The sequence below is a fragment of the Zonotrichia leucophrys genome, chromosome 15 (assembly GCF_028769735.1).
Source record: "Zonotrichia leucophrys gambelii isolate GWCS_2022_RI chromosome 15, RI_Zleu_2.0, whole genome shotgun sequence".
Taxonomy (NCBI): domain Eukaryota; kingdom Metazoa; phylum Chordata; class Aves; order Passeriformes; family Passerellidae; genus Zonotrichia; species Zonotrichia leucophrys.
Genome location: NC_088185.1, coordinates 12,114,674 through 12,128,920, shown reverse-complemented (window position 1 = coordinate 12,128,920; position 14,247 = coordinate 12,114,674). Strand labels below are relative to the sequence as shown.

The 14,247-nt window shown below is 52.7% G+C and overlaps 1 protein-coding gene across 5 annotated transcripts in view; it reads left to right on the top strand.

Moving 5' to 3' along the window:
* The window catches only part of NOS1 (nitric oxide synthase 1), an 86,625-nt gene that overhangs the window by 48,285 nt on the left and 24,093 nt on the right, over window positions 1-14,247 (top strand). For all 5 annotated transcript variants that reach the window (XM_064726692.1, XM_064726693.1, XM_064726691.1 and 2 more), the window contains exons 4-11: window positions 4,214-4,348; window positions 5,458-5,603; window positions 6,961-7,123; window positions 8,199-8,290; window positions 9,112-9,253; window positions 11,627-11,766; window positions 12,549-12,723; window positions 13,947-14,048. In XM_064726692.1, the coding sequence (XP_064582762.1) occupies window positions 4,214-4,348; window positions 5,458-5,603; window positions 6,961-7,123; window positions 8,199-8,290; window positions 9,112-9,253; window positions 11,627-11,766; window positions 12,549-12,723; window positions 13,947-14,048 (1,095 nt within the window). The remainder of the gene's footprint in view (window positions 1-4,213; window positions 4,349-5,457; window positions 5,604-6,960; window positions 7,124-8,198; window positions 8,291-9,111; window positions 9,254-11,626; window positions 11,767-12,548; window positions 12,724-13,946; window positions 14,049-14,247) is intronic.

The following is a 14,247-nucleotide window of genomic DNA, read 5'->3' as shown; positions in this document are numbered from 1 at the left end:
TACTGAGACAGGCTATTCCATCACACTGCAACAGGAGCAGACAGCCCGGGAGCCGCGGGTGCCGGCACGCTCCGGGTGGGAGCTGTTTGCATAACGCGTGTGCCGCAGTTGTCTCTCGGCTTGTCCCTCTCCTGAGTCACCCAGATCCCAGCTGCCTCATTAAAACATGAAAAGATCTCACGCTGCCTCCCTGGCACAGCGGCGGGGAGTGTTTGGCTCCTGTTTCAGCACACACACACACACAGCAGCTCACACACAGCTCCTTCCCAGGCTCCCCTGGGTTCTCTCTCTCCTCCACAGCTGCTCTGGGATGGGGGTGTCAGAGCTGACACCTCTGCTCCAGCCTGGCTGCTGTCCCAGGATTCAGCATCTCCGTGGGCCTCTCCCAGCAAGGGTTGTCAGGCACTGGAGGTCTTGGTTGAAAAGACAGGTGTCTGCTAAGGAAGGCAGGAGCTTCCCCTGAAATGGAAAATGTAAACCCCCTCCCTCTGAATTGTTATAAATCTGGAATTAAGGAGCTCTCAGGCAAAGATATGGTAGCAGGAATAACAGTTCTTTACTAGGGAAGAAAATAAAAATAAAATAAGCAATGCAGTAAACTAAACACTGCCAGAGTCAGAACACAACCTGACACCCTGTGGGTCAGGGTGTTGGTGGCAGTCCCATTGGAATTGTGGCTCAGCCCTCCTGCAGTGTCAGGGGTGGTTCTGCTGGAGCAGGGATCCTGGAGAAGGATGTGTTCTTCCTCTGAAGAGGAAGGAGAGGCAGCTGCTGTTCCTCTGGGGAATCCAGTGGAGAAGCCGTGCTGGTGTTCCAGAATCTCCAGATTATATCCATGTAGCAATGCTTGGCTCCTCCCTCTGGGCTCACATCTCCCAATGGGATGCTGTAGTTCTTATCAGCCATGCAGGGACATTCCATAGCTGTTATCAACAGATGTCCCCTTGAGGGAGGTGTGAATGTGGTCACTCAGAGAGAGAGAGATAAGGAACAGATTAATGGGGTCCCATTAACGCCTGGAAATGTCCAAGGAATGACACTCAGTGCTCTGCTCCAGCTGACAGCTTGGTGCTCACCCAGAGGTTGGGATCAACCACCTCAGCGACCTTTCCTGACCTGAATGACTCTGTGATTCCAGGATTCCAGCTTGCCCAGCTCCTGCAGGGAAAAGACAAATGGGGAAGGGGAGAAGCTTTGGGGGAGTTTGAGGCAGAGCAGAGAAGCCCCAACCCACGGTGAAATTCTGTCCCTTTGTCCTCCAGTGGTGGCAGTGTCCCCTGTCCCAGGAGCTGTGTCACCCCATGGTGGCAGCGTCCCCCTGGCCCCAGGGTAGGGAAGGGGTAGGAACTGAAGGTCTGAAGGCTCAGATTTGGCCAGATTTTTGAATCTTGCATCCCCCCCCTTGCTCCGAGGATGGGGACATTGCTACATGTGCATTCCCAGCACGTTTTGGGGCCCTACCTTCTCCAGCAAGAAGTATTTTAGCAGCACACCTTGTCAGGAGATCAAAACTCCCATTAAAAAGTGCTGGGTGCAATCAACACTCCCTGCCTGGTGCTCCTGGTTTCTGTCTGGCAGGTGAGGATTGGTTTTGGTTGCATTTCTGAGCTGTTTTCAGCACATTTTGCCCATCTCAGGGAGCTGCTCTGAGCAATCAGGCTCAGAGGGAAGGTGGCAGATTGTCCCCTTTGGTCCTTGGGGTGGGTCAGGGAGCACAGGAAGCTGTTGGTGACTAAAGAATGATTCAATTCTCTTGGAAGAGTAAAACAAGCAGGGGAAAAAAAATGACCAGGAGCTGCCACTGCCATGATTCAGGCTGGACTCCTCAAAATTGAAAAAAATGAGCTTAAAAATAGTGTTTTTGTAGGACTGCATCGAGGAGGTTCTTATTTACTGCTGGGTTTGAGCTCTGCATGAGGTTTTTTTATTCAGTTTCTGCAGTGTGCAAAAGGGAGGCTGAGATGTGGTCTGTGGACATTTGGCTTCAAGGGGCAGACTTTGACACAGTCCTTGGGAAAATCATGGGATTTGTGACATGGGGAATGTCAGAGAGCCGCAGCAGCACAGCCTGAGGGGTGCAGGGAGCAGCTTTTGGAAACTGCAGGGCTAAAGAAGGTCCTGCTGTGGATTCAGGCTGTAAATCTCTGCCTTCCCCTCCAGCCCCTGTCCCTTGCTCCCAGAATATGTTTTCAGAGCGTGGCATTACACCACGAGCCTCAGGCTGTTTGAAATCCCTGTTTTCCAGGGGGAAAAAAGTCTGGACTTATTGTAAAAATGAGAACTGAGCAAAAAGTCTGGCCAGCAGTGCCAGCAAATGCAAAGGTGTCTGCTCAGCCTCGGAGTCAGCCAGGATTGATGTCTCAGAGCAGCAGAGCAATCCCCTGGTGAAGTGGGAACCAGTCAGAGCTGGAGCCTCAGCTGCTCTATCATCCCTGCTGCCTTCCCTCCTGAGCCAGCAGCTTTTCCCACCCTGTGCTGGTTCTTTGCTTCTTTAAATTTGTGCTGCTGCTGCTGCAGGGTGACAGGAGCTCAGAACCCCCAGAAAGGAGGTGACACTGCTGAAGGCAGCATCAGCTTCAAGAAAACCAGGTTAATCCAAAAGGGACACCAGCCCCAGGATTGTAGGAAGGGACAGACCCAGTCCCAGCCCGGAGCTGCTGTGCAGAGCCTTGAAGTGGTGCCAAACAGCAGCAGCTTTGGCCAGGACGCTCTCAGATGTCACCTGGAGAGCTGCAGCAGTAGCAGCACCGTGGTTCCAGGGATGGAATTACATCCCTGTGTAAGATCTGGCTCCTGGCAGACAGAGCTCTGCTGCCCAGAGCCACTGCAGGCTCCCCTGTCCCCACTGGCACACACTGATGGCTCTTGAGGCTGTAAGTGCTTGGGGTGAGTAAGGGCCACAGCAGAAAATTGTGGTTTTATCTGTGAAAATGTGCAAAAAGGAGCACCTGTAACCAGTTCTGCTCCTCACCAGCTCTGTGCTGGCTGAGGCTCTCCCCGTGCTGGCACAGAACTCAAGGAGAGCTGGAAGAGCCCATGCCAAGGCAGTGTCAGGGAGCTGAGGCTGGAGAAATCCAGCTACTGATGATTCAGCAGCCCCCCCACTTGGATAATTCATCCATCCTTATTCCTATGAGCTTTCCAGCATTGGTATCAGAGGAGCTGTGCCTTTGGCCTGCTCAGATTGATGCTCAACTCTTCATTCTTCCAGGCAGACTTGGCATCTGCAGAACCTGAGCAGGTGATGCTCCTTGGGAAGAAACACAGCACAGATTTTGGAGGAGAGTCTTCCTCTGGGAAACTTGAACACAACATTCTCCAAGTCACTTCCACCTCTGTTTTTAACTCATTTCCCACAGGTTTAGCTGTCCCATAACCAGACACAACTTCTTAACTCCATTGTGAGTCAGCGGCTCCGTTGTAGGATCCCAAATAACACCAAATATTGGGATAACGCACCTTGTCTGGCTGTGTCACCCCCAGAATTTACTCACAGCCATCCAGCCATACACAATGCTGTGTTGTTGGGACCTCTCGGGTTTTCTGTGGTCGAGATGACCCAGAGGTGTTAGAAAGTCTCTTTTTCCCAGCTCTGAGAAGAAGGAGTCAGGATTCTTCAGCTGTGGTTTTTAATGTTGTTTATTCTCTGTTATCTATAACATTCTTTCCCTGACCTGCTGAGATCTGTCTAGCAAGTCAGTCCAAGTCACACTGACCGCCTCAAAGGTGGTGTTATCTTTTTATACTAAAAACTACATGTACATTATTTACAATAATTTCCCAATACCTATCACCTATGTTAGACAGTCTGTTTCTACTCTAAACCAATCCAAAAGTGCCACCATCACCCAGATGATGGAAGCTAAGAAGAAGAAAGAAGAAGGACAAGGCACACCCAAATCCCTCCATCTTGGCTTCTGAACTCTTATTCTAAAAATTCAAAATTCTACTTTTCTGTCTCGTAACAAACTAACTATCATTCTTATTTAAACTTTCGTGGCTTGTAAATCCTCATACAAGGTTGGTAATTTTTCCCATTGGTTAAAATCAAAGGCACAGGTGTCTTTGGCTTAGTGCCAAGGTCTCTGAGCCCCCTGGCAGGGGTTCGAGCCATCCAGGGCAGCCAGAGGGATGTCCTGGGTTCCAACAGGGACCTTTTCCTGCATTTTGCTGATGAGTTCTGACCTTTTGCTGGGTGTTCCCTCATTTCCAGCCGCCGCCATCCGGGCGCCAGTCCCCAACCAAGAACGCCAACGGGAGCCCTTCCAAATGCCCCCGCTTTGTGAAAATCAAGAACTGGGAGACGGGCTCCGTGCTCCATGACACCCTGCACCTCAAAACTGCCATGGTGAGTAGAGCTGCCCCAAATTCCCCGAGCATCGATGAGTGGATGGCACCATTTCCAAGGTGGATTTACCCAGGAATGCAGAAGTGGAGGAATTCATGTCTTGGTTTGAACAGACAGGTGTCTGCTAAGGAAGGCAGGAGCCTCCCTTGAAATGGAAAATGTAAATCCCCTCCCTCCAAATTGTTATAATTTTGAAATTAAGGGGCTCTCAGGCAAAGATATGGGAATAGGAATAACAGTTCTTTATTAGGAAAAATAAAAATAATAAAAATAAAAAGGCAGTAATATAACAGACACCACTGTCAGAGTGAGAGCAGGCCCTGCCCCCCTGTGTGTCAGGGTGGTGTCCCAGCCCCATGCCATGGGGGCTCAGCCCTCCTGCAGTGCCAGCTGTGGCTCTGCTGCAGCAGGGATCCTGCACAAGGGGGGAGTTTTCCTCTGCAGCTCCAGGGCTGCTGCAGATGGGCCTGGGCTCCCTCTGGCCATGCAGGGCAGCAGAAAGCTGCTCCTCTGGCAATGCAGGGGGCAAAGGCTGCTGTGCTGTGCCAGGCTCAGATTGGATCCAGGTAGGAATGCTTGGCTCCTCCCCTGGGCGGAGCATCTCCCCATGGGATGCTGGGATTGGATCAGCCCTGCAGGGACACTCAGTGGCCATGGACAGCAGAGATCTCCTGGAGGGAGGGTTGGCTGTGGGAGAGAGAAAGAAAAAACTGCCCATGAACAGCAGAGAACTGCCCCAGCTCTGACAGATGGGGACAGAACACTCGCCCCCAGCTACACCTTTCAACGTGAGACACTCCAGTACGGTTTGAATTTCAAATCTGGTGCAATAACCAGAGAGAGGGAAATACATTGGGCTAAATAAGGAAAAGCATTTGACTTCATGCCAAGCTGGAGTGTGCACTCCATCTCTCCAGTACCTGATCAGGAGGGACAAGTGGTGACTGCACATGGCCTGGCTGTCACCACTCAGTGTCCCCAGCCAGCTGGGAATGTCCCTGTTTGTCAGCCACCACCACCCTCTGTATGGGTGCTCGCTGACTGCCCCAGCCCAGCCCAGCAGTGCCCTGGTGGCTCCAGGACATCCCTGTTCCCTCCTGTCCCCTCAGTCCACGGCGTGCACCGAGCAGATCTGCATGGGCTCCGTGATGACCCCCAGCCCCCACATCCGCAAGGCAGAGGACACCAGGAGCAAGGAGGAGGTGCTGCTCCTGGCCAAGGACTTCATTGACCAGTACTACTCCTCCATAAAGAGGTGGGTGTTGCTGCTGCTGCCTGGCTAGCTCCGTGGTAGAACATGGGACTCAATCCCAGGGTTGTGGGTTCATGCCCCGCATTGGGCGCCATTTGTTGCTGTTCATTTGTTTGTTGTGATGTGTTTGGGGATCCCCGGGGGGCCCCTAAGCTGTACATTCACTGGTAGCAGCAGGCAAGCAAGGAGACACCACATGGATTCTGAGGGGGCTCATTGGATGAGGGTTTATGGGGGTCCCACCACTGGGAGCAGCATGGTTTCTGAGGGGGAAGGGGGGAAGGAAGAGGGAGGGGAAGGGAGGAGGAGAGAAAGAGAACCTAGGGAGAGAAGGGCCAAGATAGAGTCTGGTCTCCCCCCACAGCTTAACAGGGAGATTCAAAGTGGGTGTGGAATAAGCCTTGTTCAATGGGATTACAGATCCATGATACTTCAGGGGAGGATCACAGGCTTGGAATAAACCGTACATTTTCGAGGGGTGGGACAGAGCATAGCATTTAAATAAAATGTAACACCACATGCTGCCTCAGCCCAAGGCTGCTGCTGGTGCCAAGATGTCACACGTGTCACCCAGAGCTGCCCTCACCCTGGGGCCAGCACAAGAAGGAGCTGGAGCTGCTGGAGGCAGTGCAGAGGAGGCACCAGGATGATCAGAGGGATGGAGCAGCTCTGTTGGGAGGAAAGGCTGAGAGAGTTGGGGTTGTTCAGTCTGGAAAAGAGAAGCTTTGGGGTAACATCCCTGTTGCCTTCCAGTGCCTGAAGGAGGCAAAAAGAAACATGGGGAGAGACTTGAGGCAAGGGATGGAGGGACAGGACACAGGGAATGGCTTCCCACTGCCAGAGGGCAGGGATGGGTGGGATATTGGGAATGAGGAATTGTTCCCTGGCAGGGTGGGCAGGCCCTGGCACAGGGTGCCCAGAGCAGCTGTGGCTGCCCCTGGATCCCTGGCAGTGCCCAAGGCCAGGCTGGACATTGGGGCTTGGAGCAACCTGGGACACTGGAAGGTGTCCCTGCCATGGCAGGGGGTGGAATGGGATGAGTTTTAAGGTCCCTTCCAGCCCAGGCCATTCCATGATTCCATGATGTAGTCTCCCACCCGTGCAAGTCACAGCAGGGGGAGGCTCTGGTGCTCCTTCAGCAGCTCCTTCTTGGGTAGAGTTTCATTCCTGGTGTATGTTGTGTCTCTGCACAAGCCACTGCTCTGTCCCCCTGGTCCTTGCCCTCCTGCTATCCCAAATCTGGGATAGCCATCCCCACAATCCCTGTGGCTGTGTAGGAACAAGGTATTCCAAGTGGAGAGCAGCATCATTCCCTGCCCTCCGCCTGACCCTCCACCTCCTCTGCTCCCAACCTTCCCAGATCCGGCTCCAAGGCCCACATGGAGAGGCTGGAGGAGGTGACCAAGGAGATTGAGACCACTGACACGTACCAGCTGCGGGACACGGAGCTGATCTACGGCGCCAAGCACGCCTGGAGGAACGCGGCGCGCTGCGTGGGCAGGATCCAGTGGTCCAAGCTGCAGGTGAGCACCAATCCCACCACAAACACCCAGGGGATTCCTGCCAAAGGGTGTGCTGGGGTTCTGGAGAGGCAAATTCCTGCTCTCCAGCACCTGGGAAGCACAGCACAGGTCCCAGGGCAGCTGTTCAGCAAACACAGCTCCTCTCATCAGCTGTGGGGTACTGACTGGCAGGAGCTGGAAAAGTGTCTGTGGGATGGGAGGTGAGGTGGCTGTGTCTGAAATGGAAGCTGGTGCTCCAGGGGATGTTTTCCAATATCAGATCCTGCTCCAACATCTTTCCTGCTGCTTCCAAACCTGTTGCTCCACCTGGAGAGAGGCAGCAGGACACATTTGTCCTCAGTACTGAGATCCAGCAGGGGAGGGTTTGGCTCAGTGCCCTTTTGGCAAGGGAATCACAGAACAGGATTGGAAATCAGTGATCCCCAGGGAATCCCTTGGTACAGAGCTGTCCTCTCCTCCTGTAACCTGGAACAAATCCAGTGCTGCTGAGCAGCTCCTGTGGCTGCTTCACACAGGGAATGGGCACAGCCACTTCTGTTAATCCCCCTTCCTGATTTCCCCATGCTTTCATGGATGCCCCTGGATCCCTGGCAGTGTCCAAGGCCAGGCTGGATGGGGCTTGGAGCATCCTGGGATAGTGGAAGGTGTCCCTGCCATGGGCAGGGGGTGGAATGAGATTCTCTTTAAAAGTCCCAACCCAAACCATTCCATGATTCCGTGATTCCCTGTCCCTCAGCCCTGGCTGGCACCTGTCCTGCTCCAGCTTTGAGTGCTGATCTACAAGAGAAGCAGAGCAGACTCTGTAATTGTTGGGGGATGAGGCAGGAACAGCAGCAGGTTGGGAGCATGGGAATGAGGAGGATTTTGCCTGAGCAGCAGATGAGTCACCTCTCCAAAGCAAAAGGGGCAGCTGGATTAGACATCCACGTGTTCCAAAGGCAGAGAACACATAATTACGGAGCTTTAGATCCCTGAGAAGCCACAGTGGTGCCTGGAGTTCTCCATGTGCTGTGTTTCCTCTGCCTGGCTCTGCCCTAGGAGCTGGAACATCCCCACAACTGCTTCCCTGTTCCAGGTGTTCGATGCCCGGGACTGCACCACGGCCCATGGGATGTTCAATTACATCTGCAACCACATCAAGTACGCCACCAACAAGGGGAACCTCAGGTGAGCCACCAGAGAGTCACCAGGCTTTGGATCCAAGGGCCTCTGGATGAGTGGAGACCCAGCTGGAGCTGGGTCTGGGCACTGCACAGCCAGCAGCAGTTCTGGGAAGGGTTAGAAGGATCTGATCTGGGGTGGGGGAGTCCTGCTGGTCCAAGTGTCTCTCTTCTTGCTGCCTGTGGAACCTCAGAGGGAAGTTTTTCCTGTTATTTCCCCTTTCCTATCCAGCACAGAGCTCAGAGTGCTCTCCAGATCTGAAACCCCCTGTGAGCAGCCAGGAGCTGGGAACTGTGATGGTGTTCACAGGGGTTTTCATGTGAGGGAAGAGACGAGAATGTTGACTCCATGTTCAGAAGGCTTATTATTTTATTATATACATTACATTAAAACTATACTAAAAAGCATAGAAGGAGAAGCTTCATCTCAGAAGGCTAGCTAAGCTAAGAATAGAAAGAAAAAGAATGATAACAAAGGCAGCTGCCTCAGACTCTCTGTCTGAGTCAGCTCTGCTGTGATTGGCCATTAATTACAAACAAGCACATGAGACCAATCGCAGATGGACCTGTTGCATTCCACAGCAGCAGATAACCATTGTTTACATTTTGTTCCTGAAGCCTCTCAGCTTCTCAGGAAATCCCAAGAGAAGGATTTTCACAAAAAGATGTCTGCGACAGGGAAAACACCCCAAATTCCCGATCCACCAGAGCCACCAACACTCAGGGACTCACTCAGAGCGCACCCAGAGGTGGTGGCAGCGCTTTTCCTCCAGCATTTCACCCCTCCCTCAGCTCATGGCATTCACCAGCGCTGCCTTTTCCCCCCAGGTCTGCCATCACCATCTTCCCGCAGCGCACGGACAGCAAGCACGACTTCCGCATCTGGAACGCGCAGCTGATCCGCTACGCCGGCTACAAGCAGCCCGACGGCTCCGTGCTGGGCGACCCCGCCAACGTGGAGCTCACCGAGGTACCAGCCTTGGCAAACCCTGTGGAGCTTGGGAAAGCTCCATGGAGGATTGGGGCTTAACCATAGGAGCTGCTGAGTCATGATGAGACAGCAGAATGAGCTCCTTTCTCTGACCCCCCCCGCCCCAAAGCTTATCTCTGTGACCTTATAGGCCACTATACCTAACCCTTACTATTGGACAAGTTTGGATCCCCCTATACCCTATAAAAAGGGGCTGTTTTAGCCCATCTGACAGAAGAAGAGCTGTCGCTGGACCCTTCACAGACTCCCCAATAAACCATCACTGTGGAACCGCCAGGACCTCTCCTTCTCCTCTCTCGCATCTGCTGCAGCCTCAGCCAAAGGCTCCCTACCTAGCAAGCAAAGAGCTGAAATCCTGGGAGAGCTGAGAATCACTAAAGAGCTGACAATCACCAAGCTTGCTAAGGCTAGCCTGCGGCGATGGCCATGAGCTAACTGGGCTTTCGGGCACGCTGTCTCTCTGAGGGACTGGGCTCCCAGACCATCCTTGCACTGCTCGATAACAAGGCCAAGATCGAGGTTTTATTATACCAGCCTGTCTGACTCTGGCCTTCCTGAGCCTTCTCCACTTGTCCTGCTTTAGGGCAAATTTGGGAGAAAACCTCCAAAGGGGGCCCCTCCAGAAAGCAAACCCACACAGCCCCTCTTCCCTTACCGTTTTGGGAAGGATTCCTCAGGGAGAAGTGGAAAGAACCTGTTTATTGAACAGGCACAGCACCCCCAGCACACAAAACCTGTTTCTTGAACAGGAACAGCACCCCCAGCACACAGAACCTGTTTATTGAACAGGCACAGTACCCCCAGCACACAGAACCTGTTTATTGAACAGGCACAGCACCCCCAGCACACAGAAGGAGCAATACCAGGTGACACCACTCTGTCACTGCTCTGAAAAAGATGACAAATTCAGAAAGTCTCTCTTGGGAGTAGTTGCTCTGTTATCAGTCCCTCCAGTGCTGGGGCAGCTGCTGCAGCCACAAGGTGCAAACTCTCGCTGTTCCCAGGGCCCATCCGGAGCAGGTTCGAGTGGTTCCAAAAAAGGGAAAGGAGAAACAGTCCAGGGTAAACTTGCTTAGCTAAACTAACTAATGAGCAGGAGCAAGAGCAAAGCAAAAAGCAAAAGCAGCACCATGCACTGCCCTGTCTGTGTGTCCCGCCAGCCATGGGGGAGCGGCTGAGAGCAAAACCAAAACAAAACATTCACTCTTCAGAGCCAGTCTTGAAGGCACAGAACATGATATCCAGCACAAACAGACTGGAGATACAAGCATCACAGCATCACCCTAGGACAGGGCTTCACCCAAAACCCTCTCCCAGGTCTTCCCTCCAGTGAAGCTGGCAGAGCTGGCAGGGAGGTTGTGTCCGTGTCTCAGGGCTTTCCCATGTTTCCAGATGGATTTTCTTGGAAAGTTTCCTTTTCCTTGAAGTCTCCCAGGGCTTACACCACTCCATAATCACCTTGTTGCCATAAATGAGAGATGTGGCAAATGAGAGGTGTTTAAAAAACTTTTATTCCATTTTCACTCTCATGAGAAGGGTGAGGCAATACAGATGTTATAATTCACACCATCGCAATCAGAAGCTAATTATGTCCTAATTACAATACACTATAAGCATTTCTTGGCTTATCAGCTTTTTGCCACACCGTGCTGTAAATGCCTTAAAGCCAATCATCTAAAACTGCCCCTCGTGGGTCCCACCACAATGCATCTTTCATAGTTTTATTTCTCTAAACTATCCAGTTTATTTGTGAGGCCATCCTTTGAAACTTGTTTCTAGCTCCATTTCTCTCCCAACAATGTCTGTCCTATTCCATGGCATTTCCAAGTCAGCATTTCTTATCTCAAGGTTTGCATACAGATGCACACTGTGTGGGCCTTCTGGCAGGCTTTGAGAATTCTCTACAAATCCATTTTCCACATTAAACCCACGCTTCCCATGCCTGCTGGGAATTCTGAGCACTCCCAGAGGGAGGAGAGGCTGGGTCAAGCAGGTTGGGATTGTCCTGGGCAGCCCCACATGGGGAGGCTGGGTTTGTGTCACCCTCAGGGCTTTTTTCCCAGGAGTAAAGGCTGAGTTTTGTCACTTTTCTGCTTTTCTCACCTATTTTCTCCTTCGCCACTACAGGCACAAGCCATGATCCTGCTGGGGATCAATCCCAGGCTCATTTGCAGCCCAAATTCCCCTGACTTGGCCATGGGTGGGCTGGGACAGTCCACCCCCTGTTGTATCTCCCTTTGCTTAACCACAAGGACAGAAATCCTGCCAGGAGCTGTTCCTAGGACCACACAATTCCCTGCCCACAGTGTCTAAAGAGCTGGGACACCAATCCTGCCTTTATTTTCCCCACAGATCTGCATCCAGCAAGGCTGGAAGGCTCCGTACGGGCGCTTCGATATCCTGCCCCTGCTCCTCCAAGCCAACGGCAACGACCCCGAGCTCTTCGAAATCCCACCAGAGCTCGTGCTGGAAGTGCCCATCCGGCACCCCAAGTGAGTCAGGAGCAGCCCCAAAACTGCTCCAGGGGACCATCAGCTCCTCTGGTTCCACCCTTGCCATGGCCTGGGGCCTTCACTGAAGGCCCTCTCCCAGATCTTCCCTCCAGTGAAGTTGGCAGGGAGGTTGTGTCCAGGTCTCAGTGCTTTCCCTCATATCCAGACTGATTTCCTTGGAAAATTTCCTTTTCCTTGAAGCCTCCCAGGGCTTACACCCCTCCATAATCACCTTGTCCCCATGAACAGCCCCAAAGGGAGGTACTGATGGAAATGTTCTTTTCAAGTCTGTGACAGTGTTCACAGCGGTCTCAGGTCGGTGGAATAGATGAAGATCTGAATCTATGTTTCAGAAAGCTTGATTTATTATTTTATGATATACATTACATTAAAACTATACTAAAAGAATAGAGGAAAAGTTTCATCAGAAGACTAGCTAAGCTAAGAATAGAAAGGAAAGAATGATAACAAAGATTTGTGTCTTGGACAGAGAGTCTGAGCCAGCTGACTGTGATTCGCCATTAATTACAAACAACCAACATGGGGCAATCACAGATCCACCTGTTGCATTCCACAGCAGCAGATAATCAATGTTTACATTTTGTTCCTGAGGCCTCTCAGCTTCTCAGGAAGAAAAACTCCTAAGGAAAGGATTTTTCATGAAAAGATGTCTGTGACACAAGTCCTTCACCCTGGTGGCAAAGTGACTTCCCTCATCCCCCTGCCTGCACTGGGAAGGGAATTCCTGGCTGGCTGCCTAATCCTGACCTTTCTCTTGGCAGGTTTGAGTGGTTTAAGGACCTGGGCCTGAAGTGGTACGGGCTGCCAGCCGTTTCCAACATGCTCCTGGAGATCGGGGGCTTGGAGTTCTCTGCCTGCCCCTTCAGCGGCTGGTACATGGGCACGGAGATCGGCGTCCGCGACTACTGCGACAACTCCCGCTACAACATCCTGGAGGTACCTCCTGCTGCTGCTCCTGGCGGGCCTCTGGGGGCACTGGGGAGCAGGCAGGACACTGGGAGAGCACAGGATGTCCCTTCTGGATCCAGCTCTCCGCCCCTCAGTGTAGGAAGGACGTTGAGATGCTGGAGCGTGTCCAGAGGAGGCAATGAGGCTGGAGATGGGCTGGGAACACAAACCCTGTGAGGAACTACTGAGGGAGCTGGGGCTGCTCAGCCTGGAGAAAAGGAGACTCAGAGGTGACCTCATCACTCTCTACAGCTCCTGAAAGGTGGTTGTAGTCAGGTGGGGTTGGGCTCTTTCTCCAGGAACTGACAGAACCAGAGGACATAATCTCAAACTGCATCAAGTGAAATATAGGTTCGATATCAGGAAAAAGTTTTTCACAGAAAGGGTGATAAAGTTCTGGAATGGCCTGCCCAGGGTGGTGGTGCAGTCACCATCCCTGGGTGTGTTTAACAAAGCCTGGATGTGGCACTGGGTGCCAGGGTTGAGTTGAGGCGTTGGGGCTGGGTTGGACTCGATGATCTTGAAGATCTCTTCCAACCTGGTCATTCTGGGAATTCTCCTGGAGCCACAGGGCCAAGGTTGGCAAGGTCTCTGTGTCCTGTGGGACCAGCAGGTGTCTGACACAGCCAGTGTGATCCCTGCAGAGCTTTCCACAGGCTTCCCAAAGAATCTTAGGGATCAGCAGGCACCTGGTTGTGTGCTCAGTTGAGGCCAAGTGTTGAAACATTAAAGGATGCAGAAACCCTTGGTGGCTCCTCAGGGACATGTGAGCCCTTGGGGACCCTCCAGCCGGTCCCATGGCTCAGGGAATGCCCACACTGGGACAGACAAAGCCAAGCCATGGGAAGGTGGCCGTGCAGGGGGTCTGGATTCATCAAAACCTCCCAGGGAATGTTGTGCTATTAGAGGGGCTCCATCCCTCCCCAGTCTCCTAAAATCCAGAGGGGTGGGAGCAGTGTGAGTGTCCAGCTGGTCCTGGTGGCCTCCTCAGCAGCATTTGGCCACCTGATTCTGCTCAGGGAGGAGGAAAGGCCATGCTCGTGCCATGGAGAGGAAAAGACAGGATTTCTTCCAAGAGGAAGGCATAACATCAGCCCTTCCCTCCCCTGTGGGTGCCTTGTGCCAGCCTCGGTTCCTCTCCCCAAGCAGAGCTCTCCAGTCCTTGTTTCTTGGCCATTAAATCCTTCCCCTCCTGCCGTGTGTTGTTACAGCAAGTGGCCAAGAAAATGAACCTGGATATGAGGAAAACGTCCTCGCTGTGGAAGGACCAGGCCCTGGTGGAGATCAACATCGCTGTGCTCTACAGCTTCCAGGTACCCCACCCAGACCCTGCTGTGCCTGGGCCAGCTGGAGGGACACAGGGACTGGGTGGGACAAGAGTGGAGACATCCACCCAAGCACAATGGCTGGAACTGGGCTGTGCCTCCCAAATTTGGGCTGCTGCAGTGAGATTTAATAATCTCCACACTCTGGATGTTGTAAAACAACACCACCAGCACCTGAGTCCTGCTG